Raw genomic sequence first — 24,937 nt, 5'->3', positions numbered from 1 at the left:
TAACAAGTAATTGTCGAGTCCGACTTTTTCCAATATGATCTTAATTATTATGTCTTTCTTTGTTCTTTTTATTATGCTAAGGAAGATTTGAATATTGCATTTACTAGCATTCTTTTGATAAGTTTGTTGAAAGACTTGCTGAAATACAAGACAAGAAAATTCAAAAGGGTGCACTAAGTTTCTAAATGTATGAAGAAGAATCAAAATGACAAGTTGATTGATATCATAAATAAAAACATCAATCTTGCTAATTCTCTTTCAAAGGGTTCATCCTTCTCTTCTTCCAAGTCTATCAAAGGAAAATGTGCAACGCCAATGGCTACTATCTCTTCCTCTTATTGCAAATCTAGTAAAGGAATAAGTAAAATACAGGTGGCCACTATCTCTTCCTCATCTTCTAAAATATGCATCGTTGACTCTCGTGTTTTGCATCATATGGCTTCTTCCAAAGTCTTTTTCTGCTCATTAGAGCCATGTTCTATGCCACAAATTCTCAAGGATGATGATTTTTTTAATGCATGTTTATGAGTAAAGAAGCATTGATACAGATGATGGAACATTCAATAACATACTTTGTATACCCTCTCTATCAACAAAACCCCTTTCTAAAAGATAATGCACACGTATACAAGAAAGAGTGTTGACTTCACTCTAGATTCAAGAACTAGAAGATGATACTCCAATTGCAGTTGCAAAGATTGCCCAGAAGTCTAGATTTTTACTCATTTTCTCACTTTGTGGCTTAATCATCATCACGATAACAATGTGAAAGGAAGACCTCTATCAACAATTTTCATGCTTTCTAGAAATTAAATGGACCTCTATCAATTTTTTATGCCAAATACATTGATTAAAAAATTATTTTCAGCAATGTGTATTCAATGGATGTTGAACATCCATCAACCAGTACCATACCTAATGATAGACCACTATATGAGCACTAACCAAAAAAAATTAAATACATTTCAAAATTTCTTTATTTTTTGCCACACTCCATAGTGGTACCGGACCTGTACATCAAAGAGCTATAAATATCTTGACTCACTGCTCCACCCAAAAATACCATTTAGTTTTATTTTGAACAAAAGGCATGTCACGGGTTGATCGCTAGCCCTTCACATAAATAAACCAACTGCTGATTTGTTTGCCTATGTTTTCTCTACCTTTAATAATCCAGCAATAACATTAAAAAATCTAGTTCTCTAAGAATATGATTTACATATTCTACCATATGTAAAGTATCTTCACTTTCATTCTACAACTTGTATAGGATTGGCCATGTTGACTTATTCACTTGTATGTACCACACACTACATTTTCTTTTATTGAGTAAACAGGCTTTCAAATGTTTGTTTTCTATTTATCCGGTCTTGTAATGATCACATTATATTCAAACTATGATTTGAACTTGCTTGTAATGTTCTAGTGTGGAATGTTATTGAGTTTTTCATGTGATGATGCCCAAAGATAACAGCTCCTGAGAGAGAAAAACTTCGCAAGTTTTATAAAGCCTAAGAATGTTACGCACACAAAAAAATCAAACAATTTTAATGTTGGGTTTGTTGTCCCAATTTTTGGATTTTCAAAAAATTGACAACCCCTATGAATTTTTACTCAAAATGTGTCATTTTTGTCTCCAAATCACGTTTTACGAGGTGCAAAACTCATATTTGTTAATGTCCAATCATCAGGGGGTGTGTTTGCCATTGTTGTCCAAGTTTTGGTTAGTTTTGGCCTTCATTTTCCTAGCTTTCTGTGCAATTTCGGGTTTCAGGTCAGTCATTGCAAGTAGGAACTTTTTGTTGTCATTGCAAGTAGGAACTTTCTGACCTCATACAGGTGATAGGAACTTTTGGATGACATTACAAGTAAATGCACTCACTTGTAGTCGGGCCTCTAAGACCGATTACAAGTTAGTTGATTGTTTTAATTGTCAAGTTACTTGCAAAGTCAGGTCTCTAGAGCATCATTACAAGTTGTATTATAACACTTGCAATCGGGTCTTTAAGACCCGGCTGCAACTAAAGTCTCTTTGGAGGTGCGGTTTTATTTATGTCAAGTTGAGTTTTAAGTCTAGAGTTGCAAGTATGTGGGTGTTTTGTCTTTCTTTTTGCAAGTTGTCATTACTTGCAATCGGGTCTTCAAGACCCGATTGCAAGTGCCTATTGTTATGGTTCCTCCTTATTATGCCCTCATGTTTCATTTCGGGTTTTACGAGGGTCGTTGCAAGTTCATTATCCATGGCTTTCTTTACTTGCAATCGGGTCTTGGAGACCCCATTGCAAGTGATTTCAAAGTTTTAAACATTGCTCTACTCCACAAAACCCCAATGCAAAGTGTCTTAGCCAAGTCACCTATCTTTTTGAGTGATGAATGCAAGTGTCTATATATCTTGCTAAGCCTCTTTTATGTGTAACTGAATCTTAAGGTCCTTGCTACAAGTTTATATGCAAACTCGCTTACTTGCATTCGGGTCTACAAGACCCGATTGCAAGTGAAAGTTTCAGCATCTCTTCCCATTTTGCACATCCCAAACATTCAAGAAGATTTTTCCCAGTCATTTGCAAGCAATACACACTTGTAATCGGGTCTCCAAGACCCGATTACAAGTGGAAGTGTAAAAAAATTTCCCTACATTGCACTCGTATTCCACCTTCCAAAACCCGAAATTGGTCCAAAATGCACTCAAAAACACTTGAAAATGAGTCTCTATAATCCAATTACAAGTGCAAACTTGTATTTTCCCATTACACATATGAAGTAAGTCAATGCTCTTGTTTTTCCACATGTAATGCAGTCCTCAAATCCCGAAATTCACTTGTGGACCCATTTTTGCATCAATTTATCCTTTCCCTTGTCATTCTTGTTTGCACACACGATCTATCAAACCAACAAATCAAGGCATGGGCATTGTTTTATAACAATTTCATCTTGAATAAGGTGTTATGGGTTCTTCATCAGTGAACAAAAGAAGAAGAGATACAACAGTAATTCATGGGACAGCCCAAGGGTCAATAATCCTCATGAAGTCATCTGTAAATAGAAGTCATCCAGTGACAAAGTGAATCAAGCATAAAGAAAGAACACAACGAAGAGAAGAATTTTCTTCTAGAAGAAATGGTACTAACCCAAGCATGTGATAAGGTTAAAGTTCGCTGGCCAAGGACACAAAGACTATCAAGGGTGCAAGTTCTTGTTCCGTTTCAAGATGCCATTCCTAAACCCGAGTACTTCAATTACAGAGTGTCTTATAATAGCATGAAGATCAAACAGAGGATGATATAAATAGAGTCGTGTCTTGGATACTTAGAGTAATTTCAATTACGCATTTGTAATTTGGTTTTAACAAATTACATGTAATGTCAAAAATCGTAATTGCAAGTAATCACATTACTTGCGTTCTTGTAAATTGTAATTGCATGTAAGCAAATTACAATTCGAAAGACAATAGGACTGTAATTTGAATAAGTCATAGTTAGTTGTGGAATAAGTCTTAGTTGGTTAGACTTCTCCCACATTTTTCTCTCAACCCCTCTCCTATATATAGACGAGGGTGCTCTATGTAATGGAGATCATTTGGCAATGCAACAAAATTTTGCCAGTTTGTTTGTGCACTCTAAGACTTTGAGCTTAGATGTAAATCAAATTGCTTTCAATCAAAGAGGCAAGCTATGTTGAGACTTTGTGCCAATTCAGGTTGTTAAGTGACGACATTTTCTGGAATTGATTGTGCTTTTTGTTCTATTGTTCAAGAGGGATTTAAATTCAATCTTGCGGACTAAGAGTTGCTAATTGTATTTAGAGTTATAGGTTTGGTTTTCAGACTTGGTATTGCAAACTTTGAGTTGCTTACCACGTTTGGAGGTAGTGTAGAAAGCTCAAGTAAGGAGATGACTTGTAGACTTTGTGCAGCTTTTATTTTTAAGACCTGTGCATGTAAGGTGAAGTGCATCATATGGACAGACTTTGAGCTGATGTGTGTTGTACACTGTTATTATTTTCAGAAGGTTGATAGGACAGTAGGAGTGCTGAAGACTTTGTGCTTTCATTTCTATTTTTCCATCCTAAGGAAGTTGTTGAAGTTATAGCTGTGATAGAGATCTAAAATGATATCTATTCTCCTCTCCAACGTCTCTTATTTAATTTGTGGCTCTAGTTACTGTTTTCTTTCTTGCATCGCTTTGACTGCTATCGGTGAGATGTCTATGTGGATGTCAATGGAATATTTATGTGGTTGTCGGTCACTCTTCCCCTTCCATCATGGAGCCTCTTCACTTGTGTGGTTGTCGGTGACTCTTCCCCTTCCATCGTGGAGCCTCTTCACTTGCCTTGCGATTCTTTATGTATATCGCTCTTCTATTTTCGTGGTTTTCTTCTTCAGCAGATTGATAGTCATATTGTTGGCTTCCAATTTTGTCTCGTAGCAAGTTGAGAATAATGTGTATGGAGTCTGTCAAATCAGTAATATTTTATGTTTTCTATGTTCAGAGTTTTCAGACTTATGAAGGTTTATAGAATGTATATGTGAGGTATCATTTGACTTCATTGTCGTGATTGATTTGTAGAGAATCAAACTTATCTTATCTTATTGTGATTGATAGTAATCTGAAACTATCAACAGTTGTATTCATTTTCAGAGATATAATAAAGTTCATTTTTGAGTGGGCTGGGTTTTTCACCCTCAAGTGGAGGGTTTTCCAAGGATAAATTCTATGTATCTTGTTTCAGATTTATGTGATGCTAAAACATTAACATGGTATCAGAGCGAGGTTCCTTCTATTTAGCCTAAATGCCTGAAGGTAGATCTTGTGCTTTTAAGGGAGTTCAATCAACAGATTGCAGATGTCAATCAGCTACTTGTCAAAACTTATGCATGCGATTTGAGTACTTCTAAACGAAAGAGTTGCTACAATCTTTTGAAGACGTTTCATCCTTTGTTGAGCGGTTGCTTCAGAAGCTGTGTGTTTCTTCTATTCGTGTATTCTCTGTTCTTCAAGGATTTTGAAATCAAAACAGCTTTGGTGAAGGAATTGGTTTTTTTTAGCGATTTTCTTTGAAGGTGTGCTCTGAGCGATTCCTGCGTGTAAATATGATTGTCACTGAATTGAAGATAGACAGTGATTGATGACGAGGGCCGAAGGCCACGCAATCATTATCACTAGATGCTTTAGTATGGTTGAAAATTCCAATGCTCAGCGAGATTAGGAAAGAACATTGGTGGAAGACTAACTTATAGAGAGATAAGTATTTTCTTTGTGGTTGAATGATGTTCATGAATTTTTCATGTTGTTATTAATTCATGCTATATCATTGGGATAGTGAATCATGTATGATTCTAGCATTAATATTTCTCTTCGAGATAGTCTTGAACTATTAGTAATCTCTCTTAATGCTTTCGGGACAGACTAGAGAGCATACGGATGATGAGAGATTGCATTCAAGGAAGGAAGACCTTGATGATGGTTGCCATGAGATTGAGTTGGTGACTATAGACGTTTTCTTGAAGAGGAGGAATTACCACTCAGAGGGAGCCTCACTTCAACTTCAGAGGGAGCTTGACTTTCAACTTTAGAGGGAGCCTGATTCTTTCAGCTTTAGAGGAAGCCACATCTTTTGGTTAATGAGTTCTTCCCTACCAGAGAAGTTCGAGGTGAAATCCCTTGTTAATGAGTTCTTCTCTGCGAGAGAAGTTCGAGGTGAAATCCCTTGTTAATGAGTTCTTCTCTGTGAGAGAAGTTCAAGGTGAAATCCCTTGTTCCGCCCTCTAGGAGTAGCTATGGTGGATCCACCCTCTGGGAGTAGCCATGGTGGAAGTCATGTGTGTGACTCTATGACTTTATTTTCTATTTTCTGATTCACCCTCTAGAAGTAGCTATGGTGAATATTGTTATGATGAGATAGCAACTTTATTGAATAAAATCTGTGATGAGACTCTGTTGACTTTCTTTGATTGCAGCTGTATGTACCTGTCATGAGATGATGAAATGAAGATCTCTCTCTTGCTAAGAGGGAGTGTTGAAGTTATAGCTGCAATAGAGATCTAAAATGATATCTATTCTCCTCTCCAACGTCTCTTATTTAATTCGTGGCTTCAGTTACTGTTTTCTTTCTTGCATCGCTTTGACTGTTGTTGGTGAGATGTCTATGTGGATGTCAGTCGAATATTTATGTGACTGTCGGTGACTCTTCCCCTTCCATCGTGGAGCCTCTTCACTTGCCTTGCGATTCTTTATGTATATCGATCTTCTATTTTCGTGGTCTTCTTCTTCTTCGGCAGATTGATAGTCATATTGCTGGCTTTCAATTTTGTCTCGTAGCAAGTTGAGAATAATGTGTATGAAGTCTGTCAGATCAGTAATATTTTATGTTTTCTGTGTTCAGAGTTTTCAGACTTATGAAGGTTTATAGAATGTATATGTGAGGTATCATTTGACTTCATTGTCATGATTGATTTCTAGAGAATCAAACTTATCTTATCTTATTGTGATTGATAGTAATCTGAAACTATCAACAGTTGTATTCATTTTCAGAGATATAATAAAGTTCATTTTTGAGTGGGCTGGGTTTTTCACCCTCAAGTGGAGGGTTTTCCCGGGATAAATTCTATGTATCTTGTTTCAAATTTCTGTGTTGCTAAAACATTAAGAAAAGTGACGGAAGTCTTTGTGCTTTCATGGAAACTTTGCTTCCCTTTTTGTTCTAAAAAATCCTACAAAAAGTTTCATTTATGTATTTACTGTTGTTGCTGTAACTTCTTTTCTAAAATAAGAGAAAGAATATCGTTTGTTCTGAAGAAAGAGAATAAGATGTCATCCCACCCAAATTAGATTAGTGTTAGTAGTAGTAGAGGGGGAGCCTTCCCTAAATTAGGAGAGTTTTATACTCTCACACTGTGGCTGAAACCAACAAGGTTTTGCAAGTATTTATGTACTTTGAAATTTCAGCAAACATTCCCTTTAATATTTTTTATTTCCAACTCTAAATTCATGACCATGGCAATCATGTTCCGATAAGGAAACTTATGATCAAGAGCATCTCACCATGGCAGTCATTTCACTTGTATCTCCTTCTGTGGCATTTTCTTGTAGTCACAAAGTACTTCATATATCTTTATAGTTGCCTTCAGCAACATCTAGCTTTGATTTCTACTATGTGCTAAAAATCAAACTTCCTTTCCATTTGTTTATGTCTATAAGATGTCTTCTTTTCATGGGGTTATTATGCTTCATCGGGGTCATGCAAACTTCATTGTTAACATTTTTTTATTGCTATTGCTACCACTGGAATTGCATGAGATCTTCTAGTTGATACATCAACTTCCTCTTCTATATTCAAAAATCAAATGTCTTCGGAAGTAACTTCAAAGTGTTGGCACTTGTTTCTGAATCACAGTAGCCATTTATATCTTTTCTCTAACATGACCACATTATCATATTCAGTTCCGTTGTACCTTTTGTATCCATATCGAAAACTTATTAAACTAACCTTATTTGCATGGCTTCATTAAAAAATAAAGTGTCTCTTTTATCCTATCTAATTTAGGATGCACATAAGAACAACAGCTTCGATGCTTCTAATAGGTCATTATATAAGAGCTGATTGTGATTGTTAAAGTGCGAGTAATAGAAAGGATTCAACAAGTACTGTAGGAATTCGTCTGCCCCAAAACATCAAAATCTAATGTTGAATCAATTTTCTCTGGAAGTGAGTTTTCAATATATATATTGACATAATTTCAAAAAAAGTGACCACACTGAATTATATTGTGTTTTATATATTTCCTATGATGTGATTTGTTTGGCAAAGGGACTGTTCTACGCAAATTTCAAAATGAGAAGACAATTCCAAAATCTAAATTCAAACAGGAAACATAGTCCAAAATTCCTTGGGTTATAAACCTGAAATGTTGAGAAACCGTGGGTAACACTATGGTTTCTGACGAATGCTTTTGTTGAAAAGAACATTAAGAAACATACAACAGATTTATCTTGTGCTATTTATTTTGCGCTGTGCCATCTTGCTTGCCTTCAATTTGCACCAAAAATATGTCTTTATTATGTTCTGCATATTACTTCAGCATGGTGATAGGTATTAAAAGCACTGAATTTTACCTGAAATTTTTAGAAACATTGGAGGGACTTGCAGCTTCATTTGCCTTTCCCAGAAGCAAGTTACCATGAGAAGCATTATGTGGAGTAGAAACAAGAAAACGAGAACCAAGTAAAACATCTGATTCCTGAGCGGCTTCTGCAGCAGCTGCTGCTGCTGCACCTGATGCAAAGGCTGCAGCAACAGCATCCGCAGCATAATAACCATCAAGCCCTCCCATTATCCACTCTATCACCTTCTTGACCTCTGCTGCTTGTAATAGATGCACCTACAGAAACAATAAAGCATTCACAATTCACATTCGCTTTTCTGTTTTAAATCTTCAATGACAGGATTGGTAATGAACAGCATGTCCTGGAAGCAAAAAGTGAAGTATAAACTATATTAATCTGATAATGAACTATCAATGCCTTTAATAGTATGTTATAGTATGCATTTCAAACTACATTGCTCAGGTTGGAAAAATGCTCTTCTCTTGAACCTCTCTTGAACATGTTCTTGTTAGAACCATATTTATGCCTTACCTATGACATATGCAATAAAAAAATCATGAACATAGTGCATAATTGCTAAAAAGAAATAAATATAGTATGACAAGACTTAGCATTATACAAAATCTATGAGAATAAAAGAACATCTACTGTTAATAACTTTATCACCTGCAATGATTAGTAATTCTATTGTCCATCTCAAAGGGGTTCAGAATAGTTTTGGACCTGACAAACTAAACTATAATGAAGTCAAATCCATATGTACATATCAGCACATATTTCTACAATAAATGGAAAAAGACAGTACTTATGATTTTGAAGCAACCTATACTGGAGTAAAGCAATAATAAAGCATTTATCACAACAACAATTTTCTGATGAAGGCAGATCATCTTCAGTTTGTAACCATTATCAGCACAATCCTAACTTTATGAATGTCATCTTCCAAGTGGGAACAGGAATCCACTACTAGTTGTGCTCATAAGAAAAAAGTTGTGTACATATTGCTATGATGTAACATACTCACTAGGCAACTCGGGCTTAGGGATGGAGACTGCATCCCTATATCTTTAACCACATCTCCAGTGACTATATTTGAATGTAATATAGTTATACCCTTATTCACACAATCTTGTACCTTATTGCAAGATGATCTCCTCATAGCCAAATCCCACCCTCAAGGGAACCTAATGTCCCCATTTTCAGGTTCTCTAGCTTTGCAGTTTGCACTGATCTTCTAGGCTTTCATCAAATTGGTTGTTTGATGTTACCAGTGAGCTCAGATGGTTTACTGGAGTTATATGACACTTTCAGATTTTATGTCCTGCTTCCAGTTTGTTCTTCAAGATTCTTCGAGGGATTGTCTATTTATAATAAGTCACCCAGTCCAGTCCGATTATCATATTTAATCATCAGTATCATTCCTACACAGTAAGTTTTCAATTCCAATGCATTTTGACCATTGTCCCTTCTTGGGTGTAATTTTGAGCTATATTTAATTAAATTACTAAGGTTGCCATTTTAATTAAAATAATTTATTGGGCACCTCAGTATTATAGCTTATTGGAAAGCCAATTGAAATTTTTAAATGATGAAATGGTGAAAAGTGACTAAGTGCCGGAAATGTTTTAAACATAAATAAACCACTTTTGGGGGTTATAAGGTTATAGTAAAGGGATTTTATAATGGATTTTTTTAGAGAGTTCTCAAAAAAGCTTATAAAAAGGGAGTTGAGAGCTCATTTGGTATCATACAGATTATGCAGTTTATGTTATTTGTCTCTTGTGAAACCCTTAGGGTTTTGGAATCGGACTTGGTTTGAATCAGTCTTCCTGAGGACAAAAACCCTCTCAACGAAGATTGGCTTCCGTGGCGAAAGATCTATCCTGGCTAATGATTTTGGCAGAAACACTCAAATTTTGCAACTGGATTCAAAGTTCGAGGTCTAGAAATTTGTGATTTCTTTGAAGACAAATTTCAGCAAGTTCTTTTCTTCTATGTTTTAAAAGTTTTTGATTCTCTCATTTCTGAATGAGAACTCATTCATATCTATTATTAATCTTGGGGTATTAAGTATGAAAGCCACAAATTTACCCTTGCTAGTCATTTAACATTTCTTCTGCTGGGTGTAATACCCCTTGAGATTTGTAAATGGCTGAGGAGCTGTCCATTTTGGGCCACTCTCTTTTTTAACACAAGCATAGCATTATTTGGAGAGTCAGAGGTCATACTGTGGCTACTGCATGACGGAAGTAAGCAGGATAAAAAGGAGGCCAGCTCTTACCAGTGGTCTATTTAAGCTTGGCGTGAATCCCTCCAATACTGTTCATGGCATAACTTTATGTCATTGCGAAGAGGGTACTTTCTGATCGCAGAGAGGAAGGTGCCCAATTTGTTGATGGTGAGATCATTCATGGCGTGAGTTTGAGAATAAGGCTGGTCGATAAAGATATTCTATCTAGGCATGAGTTTAGCATATGCACCAAGGACGGGGCTAGACATGCTGACAGGAACAAGAGACAATTTGCACCTTGAAAACAAATATGTTAATTTCTGGCTGCCAATCTAAAGGAGTGCTGAGCATAACAACCTCCTCTTCTTAGATGTGAGCATTAACCCAAACCTGGGCAAGTTCAAAGATAGAACTAACCATATTGAGCGATTATCTGTGCATTTGGGACCTTACTGGAGGACGTGCTCCTGTTTGGTGCTGGATGTGGAGAATTCAGAGCAATATCACTTGTATTTTCACTTCAGTATTAACCAGTTATGCTAGGTGTTTGGTGAAGACTTGGGAATCATCAAAGCTTCTAGTTTGCTGATTGTGTGGAGACATTGGATATCATTAACTTCATTTCCAAGCAATTTACTCTCAGAAAACAATATCTCTGCATTGTGTATTATTGTTGCAACTCAAGTCTAATTGCTGATATGACTCCTGAACAAGCACATTCTAGATTCAGACTTCATATTGAGTTGGACACTGCTATTATGTTCTAAGCTTATTGGTTAGCATATTGGCTTGATAAAGAAATATTATAATATATTGCTCTTTAGTTGATACAATCATTTCAGTTAATGCGAATCTTGATTATTGAACAAAGAAATCTGCAATAAACTCTATCAATACCACTACCAAACTGAAACCCTTGAGAGTATGCATATTGTTTGACAAAATAACTCAGTGAAAAAAATTGAAATGGGCAAGATTCCATTGGGGATCTCTACAGTGAACTTTGATAAACATCAATCTCCATGCCCCACTATTGTGCTCTTGTAGAGGTACAGGGTTATTTCTCCACCTGGTTACATAAGTCTAAGTTATTCTCCAATGGTGGTTATATTTGGAGATGTTACATTGGGCCCTTCCCTTGCTATACCCAATACTCAATTTGAGTACGATATGTGTTGTGTATTACATGGGTTAACCTAGATCCAAATTAAAGGTGATTTCAAAGTCCATTCATGTTGAGAATTACCAATTTGTAGATTGCCCGTAGATGAAATTTTCAGGTATTAAATGATAGTTCAAATTACTCGTTGCAATATGGGGGTAAATAATTCTTTTGGGGTTGCATATATGTGTTTTCATCATTATTTAAATTGTGAAGATTAAATGAGGTTGAATGTTTACTTGTTTTCAATTATTGAATGGAAACAATTAGGAAAAGTAAATTTAAATTAGAAAAGTGGAAAAAGGAAGTAGGAAAAGGCTCAAATAGAATAAAAGAAAAGAACATCTTTTCTTTTTTTATCAATTTCCATTTTTGGAAGAAATTGCTCTCATCGCAAAATTGGAATTTAAAAAAATGGTGAGAACTTGATTTGGGAAAAGTTGGGGAGTGGATTGGATGGGGGTAGGAATAGGTTTGTGATCATGTGTTGGTGGATTCCAATACCCCAGTTTTGGACTTTTGCATGTTTTCATTGTTTATGTACCTTCAATTTTGACTTAAGTCCCTAATTTCTCCCCATTTCATTTATGCTTTTCCATTAGGATGCCATGCTCATCCTTAAGGGAGCATACTACTTTCCCATTTAGGTTTCAACTTGTGCAAAAATAATTAATTTAAATTGTTTTTGAAAATTTTCATTATCCATTTTGTGCCCCCATAATACCCAAATTTTTTAAAATGTCCGGAAAACAAAATTGACTTCATAGAATAGGTATTATGTATTTTTGGAGGCATAGGGTACTTCTAATTTTTCGAAATTTAAAAATTTGAAATTGGAGGTCTCATAAATGGAGTCCACGTGAAAATTTCTGGCCTTTGTATTGAAGAAAAATTATAAAATTTGAACTTTACAAGTGATTCAGATGTTTTGGAATGGGAAATTTGAGTCTCCTTCATGACTTTTTGTAATATTCATGTTATGATTATGTTGAAAATTTTCTTGCACCAAATTTTTGCCTTGTTTTGCACACCACACTCAATTGTTGAGAGTTGCAGTGAACCTATGATGTAGGTGTTAGAAGTATGGGAATGGCTTCCAACATTGGTCGAGGCAAAAAGGGAACCGAGGATATCTTGTGTGAAAGTCTCTTAAATAAGTCATAACTAAAGAAACACATGGGAATTAGAATGCACCAAGATAATGGTGCTTATTATGCCTGGAGTGCTTGTCTAGACTTAGGGTGAGTGCAGAAGACATGCCCACTCCAGGAGCATTGGAACATGTATGGTTGAGTAACCTCGTCTCCTATGAGAGGTGTACTTGATTCCACTCGGCTAGTGCTACTTTAGGCCATTGCAATGACACTACCTATTCCCTCTTTAGGATCTAGCCCTTTTTGTCTTTTGCCTTGCTTATGATGATTTATAATACTTCATCCCTTTTTGATGTCACTAAGTCATATTTGCATGTTGTGTTTGTTGTGTGCTTACTGAAAAATAAATTGAATGAATGATTCAATAATCGGATGATTACATTGAAAGACATACACACATATATATAGAGGTTACAAGACGACGTTCTATAATTAGAACATAACGTTAAAGTAAAAGATTAAAGAGCTAAAAGGTAATTAACTAAAAAGAAAAAGCTAAATGCTAAATAAAGCTTAAAAGTTAATTAACTAAAAAGAAAAAGCTAGCACCGTGTGTATTGCGTGAGTGTGTTTTGGCCTATGTCACTATCTCCTAGCATACTGGGAGTTGATCTTTGGATTCCATGAGGTTGAATGATGTGGAAAACATCATTGGAGGCTAAGGATCTTGGGAAAAGCTCCAAGATCGTGATCTAAGTGACAAGGTTTCCCATTTCATGTATTTCCTTATTGTACATTCATAATGTTGTATTTTGAAGAACATTTGAGTCCTCTTTCCAAATTGAAATATGTTATTTGAACCACCTTAAGTGGATGGGTTGTATCAGCATAATGCATTCTTTTACATGTTTCAACATTGAAGTTGAACACGCACGTTGTTTGTATGCTTTCTAATTTTATTGTAATGTTGATTAAAGTGGACATGTAGAAATAAAGAACATAAAAATATATTGAAAGGGAATCGCAGCAAAGCAACAGATCTATCACAATAGTGTTTCATATAGTGAACATATTAAATCCCTTGAATAATAAACTCCAAAATGGCAACAAAGCAACAGATCCACAATTCCGTATCGCTTTGTTGCCACATTTTAGATCAACATAATTCTAAGGGCTTTCATTGAAAATATATTTGTATATTGCAATGTTGGTTGCCTTCTATTTCGAAATGAATGGATTGGTATTGTCTGGGTTGGTCTGCCCTCCTTTCCCTTCCCTTCTCCTCTGCCTAATGGAGATTTTATTCTTGAGAGTAGAGATTGCCTGAGTTCAGTTTTTGAGCTGGACCGTATGTTGGATTTCTATTCAATCCATGTTGTTCATTGTATTTTGGAACTCCGGTGACAGTCTTCCTTGCATAACATAAACCACAAAAAAGAGATCCAAAAAATTTGAAAACTTAAAAACAATTTAAGTATGTTTTTAACAAATCAACATCACATAACAGTCTTCAGCTACATATTTCGAAGCTTCATTCAATAGTACTTTTTCAGCAATGTGAACCCAGCTGACAGACATTTAGAAGAACCCAGTGCTTATGCCTAAATGAGCTTTGAAACACAAGTAATTACTAATTACTCAGACAATGCTCTACATGGTACCAAAAGCTCTTTGCAAAATAGAAAATTCTCAAAGATTTTTCATATACAGCATTACCTGTACAACTCTGAAAATGGCAGCAAGAAGTCGAACAAAACTTTCAGAAGAAAGACTTCTCAATTTACTTGCCAATGAAAATCCCCCACCTGAACGATAGATCCATCCATTAGCTATATGATATCAAATGGCATATATTGAAATTATTACTAAATGGGAAGGTTTAATGAAAGATATGGATCATGAACATTAAAAACAAGCAAATGAACTGATAAGTATGTCTAATAGAGACCAGATTACAGAATACCATCCAAATCTGCTTGTCGGTCTCCAGTTGGCAAATCAGAATCAAGTGGACGGGTGAACAGGACAGGAAGTAACTCTGCAACAGTTGTTTTAATGGAACCCTTAATGTCTGCAATCAGAGTGTCCCTGTAAATCCTCAATACAGCTGGAAGTTTTGCCTGAACAATCAGTAAATTTATCAGAACACAAATAATAGTGCCTCAATTCTTTATATGTAATGGAAGCAAGTACCATCTGGTAATTGGAGTAAAAAGGAAGAAGATAGCTGTATTTTACCACTATAAGAAATACCATCTATTCAAGCTCCGCAGGCAATTGGGATTCAAAGTGATTACAGTTAAGTAAATAACAGTACCAGTTAAATATTCAGATTATAGAAATTGAATGCCAAATATTATTAGATATTTTTAAGTCTATCACATACAGGTGCAAGCCAGCAATAGATATAGTAGGACATATCGAATGATCAAAGAGCTGAATAGCAATATAAACAATAACAAGAATACTAGGTCACCGGGTCCACACCCTGGACAGCCAGGTCCCAGTCTGGTTCGAAGCCGGTACCCGTCCTGATCCGGTCGATCTGCGCGTCTGGTCAGGGTGCATGCCAGTTTGTCCTGAGCGAACCAGGATGCCTGGGCACCACTTTTTTTATTTATTTTTGCAAAATTTAGTTGTTTTATTTACATTCGCCTCCTTAAAAAAGACATACAAATCCTAAAAGTGAGTTTTTAAACACTTAGGCAATTCATTTTTTCTCATTTCTTTTGCAAACAGCTTTTTTTTTCTTGCAGGTTGAGCAAAGTTTTGCTTGTAGCGTCAAATAGAGGGAGTTGGAGAGGTAAGTTTTTTTTCCATTTTTTCATCCATTTTTGTTTCACAAACATGAAACATTATTTGTTTAGTTTACCTATTTTTTCCATTCTTTTGTTCCTGTTTTGAATGTGTTCAAAAATTTCTTGCCATAGGAATTAGAATGGCATCTACCTCTTCCTCCATAGGCACAAATGAACAAAAAAAACACAAAACAGATCCAAATTCTCCTCTATGGAAATATGTTGATGATATATAACCACTTCCAAGAGGTGGGGGATACATTTGGAAATGCCAGAGATGTGATAAAAAACGTTCTAGTTCATATTATCGGGTGGCAGACTATTTGTGTGGAATACCAGAAAGAGGCATCAAAAAATGCCTTGGAAATAATGGTGTGCCTATACCACAAGAGACAATGTTAAAATATGTTACAGAGCATGAAGAAGCAAAAGAGAGAGAAGCGCATAGATTATATTAGCCCATTTCAAAAAAATCAAAGGCAATGCAGCCCCCATCTAATCCCAATATTGAGGTACAACACCCATTTTTTACCACAGCTGAGCCTAAGAGTGAAGCACCCATTGTACGCAAAAGATCAAAGGGACCTTGGGAAAGTACATTTCAAAATGAGAGTCAAGACATTGCCGACCAAGATGTAGCAAGATGTATATATGCAAATGGGTTGGCTTTCAATGTTGTTCACTCCCGATATCAAAAAAGATGTTGAAAAGTGTTAATGAAGCTCCAATAGAGTATAAGGCCTAGGTTTTGAGAAGGTACGTGGCAACTTGTCAGAAAGAGAAGTCAAGGGGGTTGAAGATGCATTGAAGCCCATAAGGGATTCATGGATTGCAATAGGTGTATTCATTGTTTTAGATGGGTGAAAAGATTCAAGAGATTGTTTCTTGATCAATGTCATAGCAGTGTCCCCTAAAGAGGCAATGTTTTTGAAAGCTATGGATTGTGAGAGGCGGGTAAAAGATGGGCAAGTTATTGTTGATATTCTTATTTCTTCCATTGAGACAATGGAACCCCATAGCATTATCTAAGTCCTGACAGACAATGCAAAGAATTGTAGAGTTGTTGGTTTGTTGGTTGAGGAACAATATCGCCATATCTTTTGTGTTAAAATAATATTAATATCTTCTATAATGGTCATCTTCTATTTTTCGCGGTCATCTTAGTTGTCGACTTATTTAGCTTGTTAAGTTAGCTTTTTCTTATTTACCCTTTTATTATTTAGCCTTTTAAGCTTTATTTAGCTTTTTAAGCTTTTTAAGCTTTTTAGCTTATTTGATTTCAATTTTCACTTTAACGACTAGTTCTTATTTTAGAACGTCATCTTGTAACCTCTATATGTTCAAACTTCAATGTAATTATCCGATTATTTTGTTCAATCAATTTTTCATGGTATCAGAGCGGGTCGATGGGATTTTTTTAGCATTTGGCAAATTTTTTAGAAAAAAAATTGTGGACTCCGTTCTCGAATTTTTTCCAGAATTTTTTAATCGGTTTTTTTAAATAAAAAAATCGTTAGTGAAATTTTTGAGGGTTTTGGAGGTGCAGAAGAACGTGATTTTTCTGCCATTTTGAGGGTTTCTAGTCGTAGCTTTTTGCAGGTTCAAGTTTTTTTTGGATTTTTGTTTTATGCCCGCGATTTTTGTGTCCGACCCACATCAAAAAATTTCGAGGCATTCCCGGCTAGGGTTTCTTGCCCACGTGAAAGGGTTCACACGATTTTTACAGACAAGCGAAGAGTTTTGGCACCCAGTTTTGTTTCTCTGCAAACTGCGTCGGGATTCTATTTTGTGCGATTTTTGCGATTTACTGTCTACAAGTCGTGGGTGTTTTTGGCGCGCGATTTTTCGCGCTTTGGCGGTCGTGACAGAGGGCGAGAATTTTTGGCAGTCTCTTCTGAGCTCAGTTTTTGCAATTTTCGCGGTTTTTGACACTGCTTTTTTGCGTTTAACACGCGAGCAGAGATTTTTGCGATTTTTATCAATTGGTTTTTTCTAGGGATCACGATTTTAGACAGTTTGTGCTTTTGGCAACGGCTACAGGGTTTTTATCGAAAGGTTTTTTTTCTGCCGCCAGGTTTCAAATTTGCAGGAAATTTCAATTTCTACGATTTCCAGCAAACCTCGAAATTCATGCATTGGAATTGTGCCTCGAATTCAACTCCAAGGTTCCGATTCTTTGTGCAGCTGCTTTTATTCTGATTTCTAATCAGATTCTTGTCTCGTACCTTCACTAGGTTGCCCTCATTCAACCTCAGTTTTCGTGATGGCATTTTTTGACCAACAACATATTGGAACGCAGACAAAAAATCAAATGCTGCAACAACACCTGGAAACAATGCTTGTTGCCTTGATCTAGGCCAAACCTCTCGTTCTACAGGTCCCAGGGTTTTCAAATTTTTTTCCTCAAAAACTATTCGTAGGGTTTATAATTTTCCTTTAAAAATTATCTCATCTGCAATCTGCAATGTTCGCGTAAGATTTTGGTTATCTTGGTTTTACCGTTTTTTCCACAAAAACGATGTTTTGTAACCTTAGATTTCAAGGTTTTCACGATTGTTTCTTCAAAAATTGTTTGCTGGTTTTTATGTTTTTTTCCCTCAAAAATCATCTGTAATACACAAAGTTCGCATGGGATTTGTGATTCCGGAAGTTCTCTGGTTTTGATCGATTTTTCTCCTCAAGAATCGTGCTTTGTTGCAGTCAGTTTGGGTCGTACCTACCAGGGCGAACATCTGCAACCGTGGTATCTTGCAGTCAGTTTTGGAGTTGGTACTCTTTTGCAAAAGGGTTTGCTCATTTTTTCCTCAAAATCATGGTTTCAGGCTTCAGTAATTTGCATGTGCCAGATCTCTAATTCGCGTGTGACGACTACATTAGCTTGGACGGCTTTTTTTTACTCTTGGTCATTTACATTCTGCAGATCCTGGGAGGGTCTCCGTAGCAGCAAATGGTCTTTGCATTTGTGATCATAACACCTACAATGTCTTTTGTTGGGTCTTGAGTACGATGACCATTAGGGAGGGTGTTAAAATAATATTAATATCTTCTATAATGGTCCTTCTATTTTTAGCGGTCATCTTAGTTGTTGACTTATTTAGCTATTTAACTTTTTAGTCGACTTATTTAGCTTGTTAAGTTAGCTTTTTATTATTTAGCCTTTTAAGCTACATTTAGCTTTTTAAGCTTTTTAGCTTATTTGATTTCACTTTAACGACTAGTTCTAATTTTAGAACGTCGTCATGTAACCGCTATATATACATGTGTATATCGTTCAATGTAATTATCCGATTATTTTGTTCAATCAATTTTTCATTTTGGACTTCTTGTGCAATCTACTCACTCAATCTTATGCTACCAAAGATTGGGAATAAAATAGAATGGATCAAAGAGGTGTAGCAAGAGGCTAAGGATATCCAAATGTTCATCACCAACCACCACATGTCTACAGGAAGTTTTAGATAATTTTCAAGTTTGGAGCTATTGAAGATAACTGAAGTAGTAATTTAATTTTACATTTTCTGATTTTCAAAATTTGATTGTGTAATGTGTATTCTTCTTTAAAGTTTGTCTTTATTTTTTAATCATTTTGGCTTTAATTTCTAGTATAGGTTGTAGAGACTTGTTTTGTATCTAACACAATCGTCTTGAGACGACTTGTGAAAGTTAAAGTGGCACTTTGTAATATGGTGGTCAACCAAAATTGGTCTATATAGAAACAAAGCAGCATTGAGAGGGCAACAAAAATCAAGCAAAGGATATTAGAAGACTCGTGGTGAGATCATGTGGAATATCTCCTAAGTTTAACCAAGCCTATCATGAGCATGATTCGCTACACTGACATGGATAGGCCTTGCATTTGAGAGGTGTATGATAGCATTGACTCAATGCTTGAGAAGATGAAGTCCATTGTAAGTGCAAAAAAGCGAGACCCTAAGGAGACTTTCTTCAAACAATTGCTAGCAATTGTTGAAGAAAAGTAGAACAAGATGACCACTCCATTACATCTTCTTGCTTATGCATTGACTCCAAAATACTACAGCAACCAATTTCTAGATATGCCAGGAAGGCTTGCACCATATAGAGATTTAGAAGTGTATGAAGGGTATAAGGCAACATTCCTTAGACTCTTCCCCTAAATATGATGTGCGAGATTTGATTACAAATGAGTTCACAGATTTTGTGAATGCAAAAGGTCTAAGTGTTGATGCTCTTCGTCATAGGTTTAAGAAGGATGCTCATAGTTGGTGGTACTTCCATGGCCAATGCTTCCAAAACCTACAGCCTCTCACAATCAAAATTTTATCACAAATTGTATTTATAGTTTATTTAGTCTTCAAAGGTTGCATGTAATTTTATAACTTTAATTGTTTACAGTGTCTTCATAAGTTGCTAGTTCATCTGCATCAAAAGAAACCGGAGCACATATTTTTTCATCCACTCAGTAAAGCGCAATAGATTGCAATCAAAAAGAACAGAGAACTTAGTATATGAACATTCCAACTTGTGTCTCCTTTCACACAAGCAACATGACTACAAGCAAGGAGAGTCGAAGTTGTGGGATATAGAGTCAAAGCATACTGACTTGGATGCTTCCACTTCTTAGCTTGTTTCAGTTGTACTAAGCCTTTGAAATGAATTTTTGGATTTGTCCTATCAAATCTCTCAATCGACCTTTCTGAATTCTTCTATGTTGGAAATAAAGTCATGCAATAAAGTCATGCCCTTGGGTCACCACTCGTGAGCTACTCCCTCCAAATACAGGGTAGCAAATTTAATAGCCTCCTCTTCAAGCATGGGATTCAAAGAGAAATATGTATCCAGCTTTTGTAAAGATGCCCTTGTTGATGAACTACTTGTCCCATCAAAATTGGGGATCGTGATCTTCCCCAAACAATGTTGAATGTCCTTCCTTTCATCGTACCCTTTCCCCCTATGTCCTCCTTTTGTTTTCAGTCCACAATACTCAATGAAGGTCATGTCATCACGAACTGTTGCACTAAACGCATTGTATTCAGCAAGAAGTCGGTCCATCTCATTAGCTTGGTCAGGTTGTCCTTGGCCCACATCTTCCTTTGACAAAAACTTGGTCCTGAATGACCTAGTTTTTGTTGATGCTCTTCCTCCTTCTGCAGTAGATCTCTCCTCATTATCGTTACTATGCTTGCCTCTATCATTTGCAAGCCTATTAACATCTTGACGCTGATTGAGATCCCTCAATAATTGCACCATTTCTCTCAGGGTTTCTGAAATGCTAACATGGAACTCTTCAAACCTCTTGAAGAAAGCTTCTGCAATGTCTTCTTTATCAACCATGGAGACCCCTTCTTTACATAGCTTGTCTTCGGGCCTAGAATAGTATCTATCAGAAATTAAGAGAAATAATCAACATACAGATTTGTGCCGACTATGTTCCCAAAAAATACTTGAGGGGGAAAAAGAAGAATGATATTGATTATTGCTTGTGTTCTCAGGCACAAGCAATCAGATCTCTAGTAGCTGTCTGTGTCCTGAATTTCAATAATTGAAAGGTCCCCCTTGAACACCTATCCTCCCAATGATCGCATGGACTCCTTATTCCTGCAAACCCAGTGCTCCTTTGTCCGTTGATTGGTAAGTCAACTTTGTTAGATGCAATGCCTGAATATTGTTAGTGTTCGTATTATCCTCACTTGTGTTGGTCTCAGGCTTTGCCCTGTCATAAGACACAAGCAAAGGCTAGAAGTTTTGATCCTGATTGCAACGAGGGGCTCTCGCAGTCTCAGCGCCTCCGTTGATGAGTTCCCAATTTATAGTTAGAACTTGTACCTCTGCGATGCCTACAATCTGCTTATTGGATCTGGATATTGTAATCACTATGGTTCCTCTTCATGCACAAAACTTATGGAATATTCTTGATCAATATTTGAATCTACATTTCATAACAGGAAGCGGCCTCAATGAATAAGATCTGCCTCACAATGTGCCAACACCCACACTTCTGAAAATGACACTGAGAATATCATGTGTCAATGATTACAGAATTTGAATAAATAAACCTTCACCTTTGATATTTGGAGACCACAAATATTTTGCTTCCCGTGTTAATTTTTGTAACATCGGTCGTGCTATTTCATGATTCCGATATATATATTAATTAGATTACATATACTAATATGTTAACTAGTGGCATATACGTTAACAAATGATATATAAATCAAAGTTAACTTATTGCAGTTAACCAACGGTTACACCATTCAAGTTATCGGGTGGTAAAACGATTCTTAAACAAGTTGTTCTCCTTCCGATCGGGTAAATGAAGTTAGTTTATGTGCTATAGTGAGAGGTACGTAGGGAAGAGATGTGTCTTCCCATGTGGGAAGACATATCTCCTCACTACATAACCCCTCATCCACTTATATAACTTACTTACGTTGAGGAGGATGCATACACCGAAATCGATGTGTGGTGCATCCTTGAAATCACACTACAGCAGTCAAGATACATAATTCAGGTCATATTTCCATCTCTCCTATTTGATCACAGAATTTAAAAAGAACTTAACATGGTATCAGAGCGAAGTTAAGGAAGATCATATTAAAATTTTGTACACGATCTCATAGACTTTCACCAGGCTCTTACTATATCACATTCCTATAATCCTAATGGCAACCGGAGTTAGGTTTGAAGATCGATTAGATGGAGCATCAAATTTTGTATCTTGGAAATTCAGGATCATGCTTGTTTTGAAAGAAAATAAAATTGAATCCCATGTCAAAAGTGAAAATCTTGAACCCTCTGATGATACAGAGAAAATTCAGTGGAGCTAGGACAGTGAGAAGGCTCTTAAGATAATTGTGGATTCAGTGAGAGACCACATTGTGCCAATTATTTATAAATATGAGACGGCCTTTCAGATGTTCAAAGCACTAGCTGACACTTATGAAATCAACAACACTAGCAGAGCTCTCACCCTAAAGAATCGACTACACCATATAAAGATGAATAAAGGAGAAACAGTTACATCCTATTTCTTGAGGATCAATAAGCTTAGGGATCAACTATCCACTATTGGACATCTAGTAGACAACAAAGAACTTGCTATGATAGCCCTAAATGGACTTCCTACCTCATGGGAATCGTTCATTCAGGAATCAGTGCTCGTTCTAAATTTCCTAAGTTTGATAGATTGAAAACCGATTGCATTCAAGTGGAATCTCGACTTGTCACAAGAGGAATAAAACAAAACAATGGTAATGAAGACATTCAAGTTCTAAACTCTAATTCCACAAGAAAGGAAAGAAGAAGAACTTTAAGAGAAAGAGGGACAACAGCTCAAATGGGGAGAGGTCTTCAAAGAAGAAGAGAGACATTTCTAAAGTACAATGTTTCAGATGTGACCAATATGGGCACTATGCAATGAAGTGCCTAGACAAGATCAAGCAACAAGCTTCAATGGCAGAAATTAAGAAATGGAGTGATTCCGAGAAACTAGTCTTCTACTCAACCCTCTCTAGTCAAGTCACCTTCAGTTCCAACACATGGGTGATTGACAGCGGAGCATCTCGACACATCACTGGATTTCGTGAGCACCTAGATACACTTGTGGAAAATTCAAATGAAGAAGTTACAATTGGTGATGACTCAAATTATCCAGTTATGGGAATAGGAACCTGCAATATCAACCTAAAGTCAAGCATATCCCTACAGCTGACTGGAGTTCTATTTGTACCTGGTATAAAGAGAAACCTTGTCTCAGTTTCTACACATAAGGGTTACAGAGTAACCTTTATGGAAGGAAAGGTACTTGCTTGGCCAAAGAACTCCACCATCAAGAAAGCCCACACCATTGGAGTAAGACAAGGGAACCTCTACAGACTTTGCACCACTCCACCTCTAGCCTTGATTCATGAGACTCCAGATTCGAATGAACTTTGGCACAGAAGATTAGGGCACCTTCATTTCCATGCTCTACCTAAGATAGAGAAGATGGTGATCGGCTTACCCAAGCTAAGTCAAAAATTTGAAGGAGTCTGCAAAGGGTGTGCCTTGGGAAATAATACTAAAGGGTCTTTTAATTCTAGCAACAGTAAATCCAAAAATGTATTAGAATTAGTTCATTCTGGTTTATGTGGACCTATGTCTGTACCCTCCTTAAGGGGATTTTTATATCATGTAATATTTGTAGATGATTATTCTAGGAAGACCTGGATATATTTTCTGAGGTACAAAGAGTCTGAAGAAATCCTTTCTAAGTTTAAGGAATTCAAAGCTCTTGCAAAAAATATGACAGGTAAGAAAATCATTACATTAAGAACAGACAATGGGGGGAATACACTTCTAATATGTTTAAAGATTATTGTATAAATGCTGGGATTAAGAGGGAGTTAACTGTACCTTAAAACCCACAACAAAATGGGGTAGATGAAAGAAAGAATAGGACTATAGTAGAAGTTGCTAGGGCTCTGTTGTTTGACCAAAATATAGAACCTCATTTTGAGCTGAAGCATCTAGGACAGCTGTGTACATTCAAAATAGATGTCCTCATTCTCTTCTTGATAATAAAAGCCCTGAAGAAGCCTTTATTGGTTAACAAACCTGACATAAGTCATTTCCGGATCTTTGGGTGTCCAGTCTATATTCATGTCCCCAAAGTAAAGAGGTCAAAGTTAGAACCTTTTGGAAAGAAAGGAGTTTTTGTTGGGTACAGTGAAACCTCTAAAGCCTACAGAGTATACATACCTGATCAAAGGCAAATTGAACTAAGCAGAGATGTCATCTTTGAAGAAGACATAGCATTCAGGAGGTCCGAAAGCTCTAATGAATCAAAACACCAAGATCCCCCTACAAGCTTGGATGAGAATTCCACCCCTGAGATTCAGAGGGAGACCCCTGAAGATGCTGAGCATGAAGTTCAAGGCTTACCTTTAGAAGAACATTATCCCAAAACTAGGAAGAGACCACTTAGGGCTAAAAAGATGCTTCAAGAAGCTGAAAATTATGCTGCTCCAAAGGGGACCTTCAGAGAAAGTAAGAGACCTAACCTATTTTCCAGTTATACTGCCTTGATGAGTGAGATCATTGATGCAGAACCTTCCTGTGTTGGAGATGCGCTCAAGCATCAAGTTTGGAAAGATGCTATGTCAGAAGAGTATAAGTCAATTCTGAAAAATGATGTATGGGATATTGTGCCTAGGCCTAAAGGCAAATCTGTGGTATCATCTAAATGGCTCTTCAAAATCAAACATGCAGTAGATGGCAGCATTGAGAAGCACAAAGCAAGGTTTGTTGCTAGAGGTTTTTCACAGAAAGAAGGTATTGACTATCAAGAGGCATTTGCTCCTGTTGCCAGATACACTTCTGTCCGAGCAGTTCTGGCTATTGCAGCATCTAAAAGATGGAAAGTCCATCAAATGGATGTCAAGACTACTTTTCTGAATGGTAAGATTGAAGAAGAAGTTTATTTGGAGCAACCTGAAGGTTTTGTGATTTAGAAGGCTGAATCACATGTCTACAAATTAAAGAAAGCTCTTTATGGACTAAAACATGCCCCCAGAGCATGGTATGAAAGAATT

General features: G+C 36.4%; 1 protein-coding gene across 2 annotated transcripts in view; it reads right to left on the bottom strand.

Moving 5' to 3' along the window:
* Positions 1 to 24,937, bottom strand: part of LOC131077299 (vacuolar protein sorting-associated protein 54, chloroplastic) — a 158,783-nt gene that overhangs the window by 71,022 nt on the left and 62,824 nt on the right. For both annotated transcript variants that reach the window (XM_058014762.2, XM_058014763.2), the window contains exons 7-9: positions 14,552 to 14,708; positions 14,305 to 14,393; positions 8,112 to 8,377 (exon numbers count right to left, since the gene is read on the bottom strand). In XM_058014762.2, the coding sequence (XP_057870745.1) occupies positions 8,112 to 8,377; positions 14,305 to 14,393; positions 14,552 to 14,708 (512 nt within the window). The remainder of the gene's footprint in view (positions 1 to 8,111; positions 8,378 to 14,304; positions 14,394 to 14,551; positions 14,709 to 24,937) is intronic.

This window comes from Cryptomeria japonica, chromosome 8 (genome assembly GCF_030272615.1).
Source record: "Cryptomeria japonica chromosome 8, Sugi_1.0, whole genome shotgun sequence".
NCBI classification, from domain to species: Eukaryota; Viridiplantae; Streptophyta; class Pinopsida; order Cupressales; family Cupressaceae; genus Cryptomeria; species Cryptomeria japonica.
The sequence above is the reverse complement of the archived record's forward strand: the minus strand, read 5'-3'. Positions and strand labels throughout refer to the sequence as shown.